Raw genomic sequence first — 13,734 nt, forward strand, 5'->3', positions numbered from 1 at the left:
TTGGGGTCTCTTTTTTGCCGGGCCAGAGGGATTAGGCTGGGGCGGTATAAACATAATGAAGGCAGAGAGAGAGAGAGAGGGAAACAGAGAACGTGTCTGTGTGTGTGTGTGTGTGTGTGTGTGTGTGTGTGTGTGTGTGTGTGTGTGTGTGTGTGTGTGTGTGTGTGTGTGTGTGTGCGTGTGTTCTCCTAGAGACCTTTTCCCTCTCACCTTCCACTTGCATTCCATCGGCGCCTTTCTTCCCTATCCTACATACCTGTGCACATATGAATATGTACATCCGTCTGGTGATCCGGAATGCAATCGTTTTTTTTTCCGCCCACTTCGACATCACAGCGCAGCGCCGCTCAAGCAGAGAGAGCGCAAGACTTGTCTCAATCCGTCCATGCGAAGATATCTACCTGTCTATATAAACATATCTATATATAATGAGAGCAACCCGGGCGTCTATCTACACAATGCCATGTAGGTATGCGTCGTCGTATCATTCAACTGCCTTAGCGTAGCCTAGCTACTATACCTACCTGACTAGACTGCATACACGGGGAGCCGTCGAATCCAAAGGAATGACACTGTACAACCGGGTTGGGAGAAACGAGGCCCTTGGGTATACGAGGGTGGACGCTACGAGCAAGAGAGCTCACTGCTACTGAACGAAAAATTGGAGGGAAGGGAAGGAAAGGAAAGGAAAGAAGGTGGTCGAGACAACAAACGGGGCCATTTCATCATTCGTCTGCCCCATGCATGTCGAGCTTGAGATAGAACTGTGCCTCTATGAACGGTGTCGCCGTTTTCCTGTCTGTCTCGGGCTAGCTCTCAAAAGGTCTCTACCATAGAAAAAAACCGGCCAAGAAACACACGAACAAACAACTGGCCAACTCGATGGAATTTGGTATGAGTCCCATTGTACGCATATGTCCTTAGTGATTTCTTTCGTCTGGTCGCTCTCTGTCTGTCTGTCTGCCAACCATAGTCTAATAAATAATGACGAGTTGAACGCCAATCTTTTCACCCATCATCTCTCATCAATGTTCTTGGAGTTGCCCTCCGACTCAACCACGAATAAGAGGTTCAAGTGGTGCGCATTCTCCTTTCTGTGTTTCGGAAGTCTTAAGAAAAATAGACAAACAATTACGCAAAATTTCTGTTTGCGTTTTCGCAGGCTTCTGGGGTATCATAACATGTTGAATATCGTCACGACGTAACCCTTCCCGCGCGCCCAACAACGACAATGTAATATGTCCTTTGGGAAAAAACACTTTTCTTCGATTGGTGTTGAAATGCCAAGAGTTGATCCAGAGGAGCTGGCGCCAAAAATCCACTCCACTTTTGATTCCTGAGTTTGTTGAAACACAAGGCAATCAAAGGTCAAAGAGATGGTTCCGGTTTCAGGCTCTATAATCAACTCCCTCTTCATCCAACTCTAACCTACCATGCACCCGAGCCAGGTTAAAAAAGCTCTCGATGCTCTATCAAGGTGCAGTGATCTCTGATATTCGATCCCAAAACTCCGGTCGTGATGTATGCCGTGCCACAAACATTGGTACGGCCAAAAACTAGGTAGATAAATAAAGGCGTAGGCAATGCGCGTTTGGTGCTTAAAAGGTCAAGTCTTTGGGTTGTTCCCAAGGGAAGGTCTGGTCAGAGAAGTGACCATTCTTGGCGGTTCGGCAATAGATGGGGTTGGTAAGGTTGAGTTCCTTGACGATGACACCAGGTCGGAGGTCGAAGTTCTTGTGAATGATCTCAACGAGCTCAGCGCTAGTCTTATCGCTGGTTCCATAGGTCTCAACGAAGAGAGATAAAGGCTCAGCAACACCAATAGCATATGACAGTTGAACAAGAGCACGACGAGCGAGTTTGGCCTTGACTAAGGATTTGGCAATCCATCGAGCAAGGTAGGCAGCAGATCGATCAACTTTGCTGTAGTCCTTGCCAGAGAAAGCACCACCACCGTGTGCACCCCAACCACCGTAGGTGTCAACGATGATCTTACGGCCGGTTAGACCAGCATCACCCTGGGGACCACCGATGATGAAAAGTCCAGAGGGTTGAATGTGGTAGACAGTTCGGTCATCGAGATACTTGGCGGGGATGACCTTCTTGATGACCTTCTCCATGACCTCCTTTCGTAGTTGTTCGGTAGTGATATCTTCAGAATGTTGAGCGGAAACAACCACAGTGTCGACTCTAAGAGGAACAACAGCGCCACCATCGTGAGCATACTCGACGGTGACTTGCGTCTTTGTGTCAGGTCGCGACCAGGGAAGGGTACCGTTGTTACGGCCCTCTTTCAAAGCAAGGTTGAGCTTGTGTGCGAGCTGGATGCTAAGGGGGAGGAGTTCGGGGGTCTCATCGGTAGCATAGCCGAACATGATACCCTGGTCACCGGCACCAAGTTTCTCGAGAGCCTCCTCATAATGTAGACCCTGGGCAATGTCTGGGGATTGTTCCTCAATGGCCACGAGGACGTTGCAGGTCTTGTAGTCGAAACCCTTGTCGGAGTGATCATATCCAATATCCTTGATGGTTTGGCGGATAATCTTCTGGTAGTCGAGGCGGGCTTTGGTAGTGATCTCACCGAAGACCATGATCATGCCTGAAGATTCCTTGTTAGGAGAGCGGGGCCTTCAGAGGGAGAGAAAGTGTGGGGCAGGGACTTACCAGTCTTGGTAGCAGTCTCACAGGCAACCTTGGAGAGAGGGTCCTCCTTGAGGCAGGCATCGAGGATTGCATCGGAGACTTGGTCACTGGCGGGAATAATGTTAGTGCAATTTGGGCGGGGGTTGGTTGTGAGGAGTGGGAACTAACGCGATCTTGTCAGGATGTCCCTCACCGACAGATTCGGAGGTGAAGAGGAAGGTGTCGCTCCTCTTAGCGACACCGTTGGTGATGGAAGCTCCGGTCATGATGGAAGGCGTCGAGTCGATGAAGGCGATGCTAGAGACGAAGGAAGGAGTCAGGTGGTAACGATGTGGGAGTCGATTGCGTGGAAGGAGACAAGTTGGAGAGCGATGCGGGCGCGGGTGTTTTTTTCAGAGATTTATTTCTGGCGGCGGATCGGAGAAAGTGTCCGAGTGATGAGGCAGGCCCCACGCTTACTCGCTCGGAGAGAATTGCTGGGCGAGGCAGTTGTCTTGATGGTTGGATAGTTGGGCAGTGGGAAGGAGGAAGAGAGTGTGAAGGAGTAGAAGAGGAGCAGGAACAGGAGGCAAGAGAATCTTGAAGTGGAGGTGGAACGGAAGTGGATGAGGAGTTGAATCGATGAAAAAAAATCGGGGGACGGATTTGGACTGCGAGGGGAAAGGAAAATGGGTCGAGTCCGTCTTCTTCTGGTGCTTGTCGTCCGTCTCGTCTTTTAGTCTTTTGATGTGAATAACTTTGGATGGCTTGGGTGTCGTGTTCCTGCAAGCCTAAGACGGGGGGTGCGCGTGCAAGCGTGAGTCGGTACAGGTACGAGGTATTCGATATTGGGTTCTGGTGTGGATAATAATAATATGTATGTCTGCGATAATATCACTCAGTATGTTTGCCTATCATTGTTTTTTGCTCTTGATCCCACTCGGCACCACCAACGGTCGGTAGTTCGTGGAGGAGCCCTAGTCTCTCTGGCGTGCACAGTTTATTGGCAAATGATAAACAAGAGGAGCCACGTCTCATTGATTGTACTGTACAAGCGCAGGACCCAGAGACTGTCAACGACACCGACCCCGCCTGGGAAAACTATGCACCTGAACAGGCGAAAAGGTTTATAGCGTCGAAGGGTGTAGACTGGTGGTGGTGGCTCAAACTGTTCTGCTCCTGATTATTTCCTTGCATAGTGTCGAGAACGAGAATCTCACCGTTTGTTTTCCATGGGGCATGACTTGCTCGTACTGTCAACTGACTGATTTTTGCAATCGCCGGGGCGATGGCGCCATCGCACAACCCTCTTGGAAGGCTCTTTGGCCTTTGGCCTTTGCCCCTTGGGCCACGGTCCACCCCTGCGCCGGGCCCGTGCGTACAGTTGCTCTCTCTTTGGTTCGGCTCAAATTGGTGGAGGTGGAAGTCAAGCTGCCGAGTGGCCTCGACTTGCCGCACAGACATCGTCCGTCCCACGTGATGATAGCACGCGGGTTTTGTGAACATTGCTGGAGATAAGCAAAAGCGGTGGCAGAATCGATCGAGATTAAATGACACAGGCTTCTTCGTGGCAGTGTGGGGAAGAATTGATTGATGATCATTAATGATTTTTCTAGGTCCTGGAAACAATTAACTCTCTTAACTCTGCAGTGATCCAAGCGCAGACACGACCTCCTCATAGAGCAAAAATATCCGCTGCTTTTGTATATCTACGGATTAACAGTGACGCCGGGCGTAGGGCGGCGGTGCATGCACCACCTTCGCCAGTAGAGACGCTCCCCTCCTGCCTCCTTTCTCAGTCACGACTGGAAACAAACCAAACAAAGACAACACGAACAACATCCACACGCTGAGACAAACAATGTCGAAATTTGGCTGCCTAGTAATGGGCCCGGCGGGTGCAGGCAAGACGACCTTCTGCACGGCTATGATCCAGCACCTACAACACAGCCGACGATCCTGCTTCTACGTGAACCTCGACCCGGCCGCGAGCGATTTCTCCTACGAACCGGACCTCGACATTCGAGACCTGATTTCGCTGGAGGACGTCATGGAAGAGATGTCGCTCGGGCCCAACGGCGGGCTGATCTTCTGCTTTGAATTCCTGCTGCAGAACCTGGATTTCCTGGCGCAGGCCATCGAGCCGCTCTCCGAAGAATACCTCATCTTATTCGACCTGCCCGGCCAGATTGAACTCTACACGCACATCCCGCTATTGCCCGAGCTGGTGAAGTACCTGTCGAGGATGGGCCCACTGAATATCAACCTGTGTGCCGCGTACCTGCTCGAGGCGACGTTTGTGGTCGACAAGGCAAAGTTCTTCGCTGGCACGCTGTCCGCCATGAGCGCCATGATTATGCTGGAGCTTCCTCACGTCAATATCCTGTCTAAGATGGACCTCGTCAAGGATCAGGTCGGCAAGAAAGAGATGAAGCGTTTTGTGGACCCAGATGCCAACCTGTTGGACGATGAGGACACCGGACGAGGGACGGCTGAACACACAATGGATATGCGCAATCCGCAGGAGATAGACCAAGTCATGTCGGGTGGTTCTTTCAAACAATTGAACCGGGCAGTCGCAAGGCTGATCGATGATTTCAGCATGGTATCCTACCTGCAGTTGGATGTCAGCGACGAGAATAGTGTCGGAGATATCCTAAGCTACATCGATGATGCCATCCAATACCATGAAGCCCAGGAGCCCAAAGATCCCAAAGAAGCGGAGATGCAAGAGCCCGCATGGCAAGAGGGTGGGGATTAGACGTGGCTTGATATCTCTCATGAATCGATGAAGATCTGTCCAGTCCTTTTAGCGATGGCGTTGCCGGTGGTTGGTCTATCAGATAGCATTCCTTGACTTAGATACCCAGATGAGAAGTCAAGCATCCCGAATGAAACAACTAGAACAGCTTCGAACTGCTCCCTCCTCCATATTAACTCCATCCTCCACTTCGTCTCTTAGTGGCCCGCTTCCCCATCGGAACCTGTTGTCGTCCTCGCACATCACCGGCATTGAAAGTCCACTGTCCCCCGGGACCACCAAAATAGCCAGTATGGCTATCGTTTCCATTTCCCGCTGTGGCAATTGTTCGCTCGACGAAGCCCCAGACCAGATCCAACACCCACTCGGCGTCTTCCAGCGCCCTACCCACACCCACCCTGTTTACATACACAGCAGCATTGACCAACCCGATAATAAGCACAATCTTGAAGATGAACACCACCCATGCAATCACGCTGCGCCGAATATAGTCTGCGATGCGTAATGAGAGGTAGACAATGATGAGCGTGGAGATAAGTGAGGTCAGGTCGCCGTTTGTGGCAGAGGTGACGAGGTTGGTGATGGTGGGGGTGATGGTATTGAGGAAACTTTGGATCGGTGACGGCAGGAACGGGTGGATGTAGCTGTAGTAGAGGGCAGAGATATACGTCAAGATTTGTGGGAGGGCCGAGGTGGGTGCCATTGTTGTCGTGTGGCGAGTCAGTCGCGCTGATGCTGAGCAAGGAGGGTTGTGTTGCTGTATTCAAAGGTGGGATTGGGGAGAGTTGACACCTCAAGAAGTGGAGGGTTGACTGAGAAGTGGCTGATATCAAACGCGTGCCGTGAGAAGAATGATATGTGTGCAGCTTGGCCTTGTCAATGATGGTGTCCCTGGAGATCGAATGTCAAAATAGATAGACGGTGTTTATGCCTGCATCGTTGCTGCTCTGTGGGCGTGGGCAGTCAGTTGAGGACAAACAGAAAAGCACACCAGACCAGGCAGTGTATTGACTAGGCCACAGTCGGTGGTTGGCACGAGTTTCTAATTATTTACGAGAGCAGGGAGAGACACGATGTCAATGTCGGGAGGTGGAATTGGTATAGATACAAATATGGTTGTTGAGTGGTCTCAAGTTGCGTTTAACACGCTTTCTCCTCACATCATCACATGTCTGTCTGCCACTGTGTCATGACTCGTGAGCACTGGGCACGATGATCATCGCGGGGAAGCCGCGTCCAGGGAACCCTCCGTCTTGGCGCTGGACACAAAGCGAGTCACGTGTAGAAGCCTAACCCGTCGCTATCGGTCCTTCTGCTGCTTTGCACATGGCTCCCACAGCCTTGTTGCAATCGAGCCTTACCAACCGTTGGTCCGCAGGCAAAACGCAATGCCGCTTTGGGCGTGGTCCCTTCAGGTACCTAAGAATCTGAGTGGGTAGCCTTGTTGTGATGGGTTGTATGAGGGGTATTTAAATTATACGTGTGCATACATATCACACCTCTTAGAACACTCAATGTCCGTCTTCATGCTCATTATCCTGCAATGCCATGGTGAACTCCACCTCCCATGCTTGCTTGGAAATACTCGAAACTAAAACTTACTGCCAGAAATAGACAGCAAATAGTAGTTTTGAGATCAGAACAAGTCTTATCCAAGTCTCTCCAATCGCACATCCCTATTGTCGTTGCATCCCCAACGGCCCCTGTCTGTCGACCGCTCTCCCCTCGATGATAATTAGTAGTTCTGTACAGATGCTGATTCATTCGCATGCGAAAGATCTTCCAAGAGATTTTTCATTGCTGATGGATCTCGCTTTGGTTTTTTCCAAGGAAAGGCTCGTGCTGTCTTGCTCCATGGTGTGTGCGCGACATTGTCCTGTCCGAAACACCTTCGGCTAAAATATTTGTCATTCAATTAAATATGGCGTTGGATCTTTACGATGAAAAAATGCAGTCCTGGGTTGGGAATTTATCCAATGCTGCTCCGCTAGTAATCCGAATTATAGGAATAGTCGTAGTCGATCAATGTTTGCACCTTCTCGCGTTCGGCTGCAATAGCTAACTCTAGTCGACGAGTCTGTCGTAGTGCTTCGTCCCTAAGTATCCTGTTAGTCTGGCTTTATTTCGCCAATCCTTGCAAGAGAATAGCTTACCTCTCTGATTCAAGCTCGGCCACACCAATTTGGGCGGTATTCATCCGCCCAACAACTTCACCCATCTCTTTCTCTGCTTCGGATAGTGCCTTTTCGAGCTCCGCGACCTTGTTTTCGAGATATTCCGTCTTTAGCGCCTGCTGCAGGTTGGTTCCCGGTCCGGTTGATGTTTGGTCTAGTCGGGGGCTTTTCTTGCTGTTCGCAAACATTGGTGAAATAGGGGAACGTGGGTCTGGAGTCAGCAGTCCCAGTGTTTTTCGCCCAGATTTGGTACGCATCAGCTGGATATTGTGGCTCGCCCTCAGAACTCGCACTTCCTCTTCATGTTTCATCACTGCTGTCTCTGACTGCATCTGTGCCACGGTGATTATATCTTCCAGTTTGCGAAGTTTTCCCTGAAGCTCATTGATTTGGTCGGTTGAGGCGGATTGATTGTTTTCACCTCGTTCAATCGCTTGCTGAAGGCGATTTCTTAGGGCGGCATTAGCCTTCATTTGTTTTCGAACTTGGCCAGCCAATTCTTCCGAACGTTCTGCTGACTTTTCCAACTCATTAGAAAGTTCTTGTTCTTGCTTCAACGAGCCCAAAGATTCCTGAGATCGGGCTTGTTCTCTCTGTTGCTGAAGCTGCCGCAGGGCCTTTTCTAGTGTTGAAGACAAGATCTCCGGTGCACTTTCATCACGAGCCTGAAGGAGTGTGTGCAGACTGGCAGTCTCTTGCTTGCTGCGGTCCAGGTCCATCTTGAACCCTGACAAGCCCTTCTCAAGTTGCCATTTCTGCTCCAATGCATCATCGGCCCTTTTCCGCAAAAGATTAATCTCTGACCGTAATGTCCGCACTTCACGCTCATAGCCGCCTTTGTGGGCTTGATTGATTGTACTTGCCCGATCACGCTCGGCTTCAGCAAGCTTAAGTTTCTTGGTGAACTGCTGCCGTTGGTGGTCCTGCCGCCTCAGAAGATATTTCACGGTGACATGCAACGCATCTCGTTGCTGAATGACATCTTTCAGCTGGTCAGCGATGGACTGTTGAGACTCAGGGATGGCTCGGTTGACTATTGAATTGGAACGGGATAAAGAATTTGATCGATTAGGTGTGGCTCTGGAATTGGCCCTGTTGATATGAATTGTACTGGATCGTTGTAGACCGCCGCTGCGAGGTTGAATGAATGAGTTGCGTGGGGATTCGACCATTTCGCCTTCTTCGGCAATCGAGCGGAACTGCATATTCATGGCTCGGGCGCTTTGCAGAGCCGCATTCTCATCTCTTAAACTTTGAATCTCTTGTTGCATGCGGGAGAAGTCGTAAGGAGATTTCTGAGACTCGGAGAGGTTGGCTTCTAGACCTTCAATCTGCGATCGAAGCTGAGGGACCACTTCGTCGCGCAAGTTGTCGCGGTCATTCCGATGTTGTTCCAGTTCTACTCGCAGGGCCGTGAGCAGATCCTCGAAATTTTCCTTGGTCTGCCGTTCTTCTATCAATCTCCTTTTCGCATCATCCAGGGCAACCTCGAGTTCTCTGGCTTTGGTACTCATATCGGCTGACTGGCTAGTTTCACGGCGATTCTGAGAAAGCTTTTGTTCGAGGATTTGGATATGGGCCTCCATTGCTTGCCGACTTGAGCGTTCGGACTGCCATTTCTGGGACATTTCCACTTTGAGTTGTGCCCGGAGCTGTTCAGCTTCTCGTTTGATCCTTTGGATCTCTTCCTTTGGATCTTCGACAGTGGAAGGGCGAATTGAACTTATTCCAGAGTCAGAGAAGTAGTCACTGGTGCGGTCAGCTTCTCTGTTGGCCGACCCTTCCGACTGGAGCCTGTCAACGAGGTCTTCTAAATCCATCTCGCGTTTGATTGAGCTAGCGAGTTCTGTGCTGATCTCGCGCAACTCAGCCTCCAGTTGGAGGCATTTGGTCGCGGCATCGCTGTGATAGGAAGATCGGACGTAAGAGCCTCCGTCAAAGTCAATTGAGTCTTGGGAGGTCTGGGATTGGGTAGGCCGAGGCCCAGAATGGCTGGAAGGGAAATTGTAGCCGGATGCAGAATGGTTTGAGGCATGAGGAGAGCCTGCATATGGTGAGGGCAGGGGCGATCTTCTGTCAGATATATCTGTGACCGAGGACTCGGCACTGGGAGAGGCACTGGGTTTGCGCGTGAAGAAAGAGGTAAATTTGCTCCCAGGTGTCTGAGGCTTCTTCGCGTCCGTGACGGTTAGAGATTTGGTTGACGATGACGAGTCGGTCCTCAGGGGCGCAGGCCTCATGCCAGGCTTTAGTGCCATGTCCTCCTCTTGAATGGCTTCTTCTACTGAAACACCATTTGACCTCTTGTTACTGTGACTGACAACGAAGTGAGAGGGTTCTCTTTCCAATGGAGGCTGAGACAAAGAGCCGTGGGAGCTAGTCCGAGTCAGACTACTCTCGTCTGTGTTTCTGCGAGCGAGTGTCGGGGGAGTGAATTGTTGTCTGCTTGATCTGTCAGCTGACGGCGATGGATTGGAGAAGAAGAGAAGCACTGACCGCTGATCCTGGGCAGTAGGTGTTGAGATCTGAACGGGTTTTCGACTGATGGGCCCTTTAGGAGAAGCGACGACAGGAATGGCCTGGGAAGGAAGTGGCTTGCGCCGTACAGGAGAGACGGGAGAGAAAGGCTTCAAAGCACCCGAGAGAGAGGGGAGACGCTGTAGGGACAGAGGAGGGTAGTTCTTTGGAGGTGGAGGTGGAGGGACAGAAGCGAAGCTCCCTGGGTTTGAGTGATATGCATTGTCGTCCATGCTCAAGGGAGTGGAGTGGATGGATGTAACCGAGAGGGTGCTATTGCTGAAGACGGACAGCCATGCCACTGGCTTGTCTGGAAGCAGAAAGACGCTTTGACAGCCGTCTAGAATAGCGACATGTTTCGAGTGGTGTTCTGGGAGTGTGGAAGGCAGATCAGCCACATGCAAATGGTTTGGCAGTGGAGAGGAAGAGAGTGGATTGGGAAGTGATCGAGTGAAGTGAAGGGAGGGATAGGAGGAGGCAGGGCAGATGGACAGATGGGGATGGGATGTCGCAAATCAGGTTCACTTTAGTATGAGGCTAACGCGACAAGCTCATTGGTTCCGCTGCAGATTGACTCGGGATGGCGCCTATTAGCGTGAGCTAGTGCAATACTAGTTAGCTAGTGCTCTAGCAATGGCCGTTCTTCAATGCATTATCACGCTGCATCTCAGCAGGTAGCGAGATTGGGAATATTAGAGAGATGTGGGGAGTATCGATACCCTACGAGTAGATATCTTTACAGGGCATAGCCAGGGCAGATGACTGGAAGCTGAGAGGTGGCTGCAATTCCAGCGAAGAACTGGCATGGGCACCGAGCGAGGATCTCGAAGGAGTGTCTTGGAGTCAATTGGTGCTTCGGGCAGCGGGCATGATGATTACCACCCAAGCCAGGTCCGGCTACAGGCTACCAGCCTACGAGTACCACCAACCGCAGCCTGGCGGAACTAGCGGCGGCTGAACTTTAATATCTTCCCGGCACAGGAGGAGGCTGAAAAGGAAAGTCTGCTCACCACCTGCACAAGGACAATCAATCGTAGTGGTCGTCGGAGAAAATGGCAGAGTTCTCGCAAAGCACGTCTACCTGCCTCTGAGCACGGCGTTCATCTCGGTCGTGTCCATAGTCTTGTCTCTCCCTCGCGTTGTAGATCATACAGAAATATCCACAGTCTACCCTCGTCATCCGTTCATCTGGTCGATCATGGCCTACCCGGCCTGACAGGGGCCATGGCGGCCGAAAGTCAAGATGGTCCTGCAGGATGGAGTGGCCAACAGGAGAGTTTTCTGGCTGTGTCTTGGCAGGGGTAGCGCACTCAAGCCGGCGGTGGACTAATCCTCATTGACGGACAGATCCCGCTGCTTCTCCACTATGCCATTAAATGGGCATCACTAAGTCCACCTAGTCTCTGCTGTCGAGATTCACTTTCTCCAAGCCTGTCTTCCTTGAGCCACCATCTCCACACTTCTCAGCTTCATGCACTTCGCTCCGTGATGAATTGAAGAGCAGATACTGTGTACGGGTGTACAGAGTAGGCTAGAGAGAAATCAACGGTAGCATATTCCAAGGTTGCACGCCATCGACCGTGTTTCTAAAAGTTCTTACATTGGAGCCGCTCTCTGGTCTAGTTCAGTGCGCAATCTGCTATCATCTCGTTCTAGTCCTTGTTTGACTTTCCCAAGCCCCAGACTCCCACGGTTCCAAATGTCGGCTTCACCTCGTCCGAAAGCCTCACACATTGTACGGAGTCCTCGTACGAGGTCTCCCGAGTCCTGACTCCTGACGCGCTTCAAACACTGCTCCCTCACTTCTCAAACGTATAACGCATCCATTCCCCAACTGCCTTGAGACTCTCCCACCTGACGCTCTCATCGGAGTCACCCATCAACTCCAAGAGACGCGCTTTGAGACCCAGTCTTTCGAGCGCTGTGCGTTGTTCTGGCACCTCCTTGACCAAGTTTCCCACATCATTACATCCAATTGCCAGCACTTTCTTATCGTTCTCCCAGCCCTTGGCCAGAATCTCGGCCAGTTTCTTGGGAAGTTCACCCTGCTTGTCCTGCACGATTTTCCGGGCGTTCTCGCGCCAGAAGGTAGGATTTCGATGGGGTGGGGACCACCGTAGATGTCCTGAGTTTACCTCATCTGCATATTCGTCGAATGTTGTTTGATTTTTCGTGTACTCATCCAACAATTCCTTGAGGGCGCCTAGGTCTTCTAGAAGATCGGGATCTGTCAGGTGTCGGCCCGAAAGATTGCCCAGCAGCGCTGGAAGTCTGGCCGTCGTTGCGGCTGCAATCAAGGTCTCCTGGTTGGTGGAGAGCACATTGTTCAGAGTTGCCAAGAGCAGTCGAGTGGTCTTCTCTTTTGGTGACACTCGCAAGAGTTGGGTGTACAATGGAATGATTTCTTGGTCGCTGGTTAAACAATTAGCCGGTTGACAGAGTTGGTGTAGGTGTTGGGCTATTCGCATACTTCTCCAATCCCTCTCCAACTAGCTCTCCCTCGAAGCTTAGTTGCCAAACCACAAGCAATACATGATACATGAGTTGCAGGCCAACACCACCACCAAATCGGGTGTCGCTGCTTCGGATGCTTGCATTACCACTCCACAATGCAGAGTCGTTGTCTTTGGCTGTACCGATAGCCTTTCTCAGGATATCAAATAGAGGATCAACAGTTTCGTTCTTCTGTTTCCAGAATAGCTCTTTGGATCGGCTGGTGCGTAGTAATTGGGAAAAGTGCTGCACTCCAATGTCTTGCAAGCCACTGTCCTGGTTCTTGACCAATTTACACAAATACTTATAGAGCTGTGGGAGTGCCTGCTCGTCTCTCTGGGCGGGCTTGGGCGAAGTAGTGAGGGAGGCGGAGATAAGATTGACCAGAAACGTAGCAGCGAACAGTGGAATGGGATCTTCAGGGTTACTGCTTTGGTCGAGGAGTGAGATGAATGGCTTGTAAGGCTCAGGCTGTTGAAGTATAGCTGATGCCAGTTCAGGCACATCTGGCAGCGGGTTAATACCGTGGACGACGGTCCATCCCAGAGTCCAAGGTACATACCATTGATTAGATCTGTAGCCAGGACCAGAATATATTGTAGAATGTCGCTACGTTTAGACGCTTTGTCTAGGACACTCCCACCTTGATTGCCGCCGACCAAAAGAGCACTGAAGCTTTGAACATCTTTCTCAATGGTCTGCTTGCGTTGCTCTTTTCTCACTTTGTCGACAGCTCTGATCTTCTTGAGGTGGTCCTCAGTGAGGTTTCCAGCACGAACAGCACCATCCCAGGGGATCTGTGTAAGGCAATGGTCAGACTGGCGCCACAGGCTAGGGATAGAGATCAAGACTCACTGGGCGGGCGCGGATGTTGTTCTGCAGCGAGCTGAGATAGGCCGGAGGAGTGAGCGACATGGTGTTCTCTCAATATGGATCGATGGAATGGGTCTAGAGAGAGCGAGAGGTCTCAACAGGTCATTGAGCTTGAGCCATGTGCCAGTGGTTGCTAAGAATGAGAAGGGCAGCAGGGTAAATGTAAATACTTGTGGTGGTGGTGGGAAATGGAAGGAACGATGTCATTGCCTGCTGATAGGTGCAGTTGCAGGTGCAGGCGAGCTGGGGCAGGTGCGTTGCTCACTTGATACTATCGATACGAGCCTTCCTGCA

General features: G+C 51.1%; 5 protein-coding genes across 5 annotated transcripts; 1 reads left to right on the top strand and 4 right to left on the bottom strand.

The window, feature by feature from the left end:
* Window positions 1-1,598: 1,598 nt before the first annotated feature.
* A1O9_08445 (S-adenosylmethionine synthase) lies at window positions 1,599-2,909 on the bottom strand (the record flags this gene model as incomplete). Its single annotated transcript, XM_013402831.1, has 3 exons — window positions 1,599-2,599; window positions 2,665-2,750; window positions 2,812-2,909. 3 exons carry the CDS (start codon window positions 2,907-2,909, stop codon window positions 1,599-1,601), a joined length of 1,185 nt encoding a protein of 394 aa, XP_013258285.1.
* A 1,574-nt stretch (window positions 2,910-4,483) lies between these two features.
* On the top strand, window positions 4,484-5,383 carry A1O9_08446 (GPN-loop GTPase 3 like; the record flags this gene model as incomplete). Its single annotated transcript, XM_013402832.1, has 1 exon — window positions 4,484-5,383. The coding sequence occupies one exon, from the start codon at window positions 4,484-4,486 to the stop codon at window positions 5,381-5,383; it is 900 nt and encodes a 299-aa protein (XP_013258286.1).
* A 172-nt stretch (window positions 5,384-5,555) lies between these two features.
* On the bottom strand, window positions 5,556-6,086 carry A1O9_08447 (uncharacterized protein; the record flags this gene model as incomplete). Its single annotated transcript, XM_013402833.1, has 1 exon — window positions 5,556-6,086. One exon carries the CDS (start codon window positions 6,084-6,086, stop codon window positions 5,556-5,558), a length of 531 nt encoding a protein of 176 aa, XP_013258287.1.
* Window positions 6,087-7,370: 1,284 nt separating this feature from the next.
* On the bottom strand, window positions 7,371-10,307 carry A1O9_08448 (uncharacterized protein; the record flags this gene model as incomplete). Its single annotated transcript, XM_013402834.1, has 2 exons — window positions 7,371-7,479; window positions 7,537-10,307. 2 exons carry the CDS (start codon window positions 10,305-10,307, stop codon window positions 7,371-7,373), a joined length of 2,880 nt encoding a protein of 959 aa, XP_013258288.1.
* Window positions 10,308-11,873: 1,566 nt separating this feature from the next.
* Window positions 11,874-13,482, bottom strand: A1O9_08449 (V-type H+-transporting ATPase 54 kDa subunit; the record flags this gene model as incomplete). Its single annotated transcript, XM_013402835.1, has 4 exons — window positions 11,874-12,486; window positions 12,545-13,073; window positions 13,130-13,364; window positions 13,423-13,482. The coding sequence occupies 4 exons, from the start codon at window positions 13,480-13,482 to the stop codon at window positions 11,874-11,876; spliced, it is 1,437 nt and encodes a 478-aa protein (XP_013258289.1).
* Window positions 13,483-13,734: the final 252 nt, after the last annotated feature.

Source organism: Exophiala aquamarina, assembly GCF_000709125.1.
Source record: "Exophiala aquamarina CBS 119918 chromosome Unknown aczIA-supercont1.7, whole genome shotgun sequence".
NCBI classification, from domain to species: Eukaryota; Fungi; Ascomycota; class Eurotiomycetes; order Chaetothyriales; family Herpotrichiellaceae; genus Exophiala; species Exophiala aquamarina.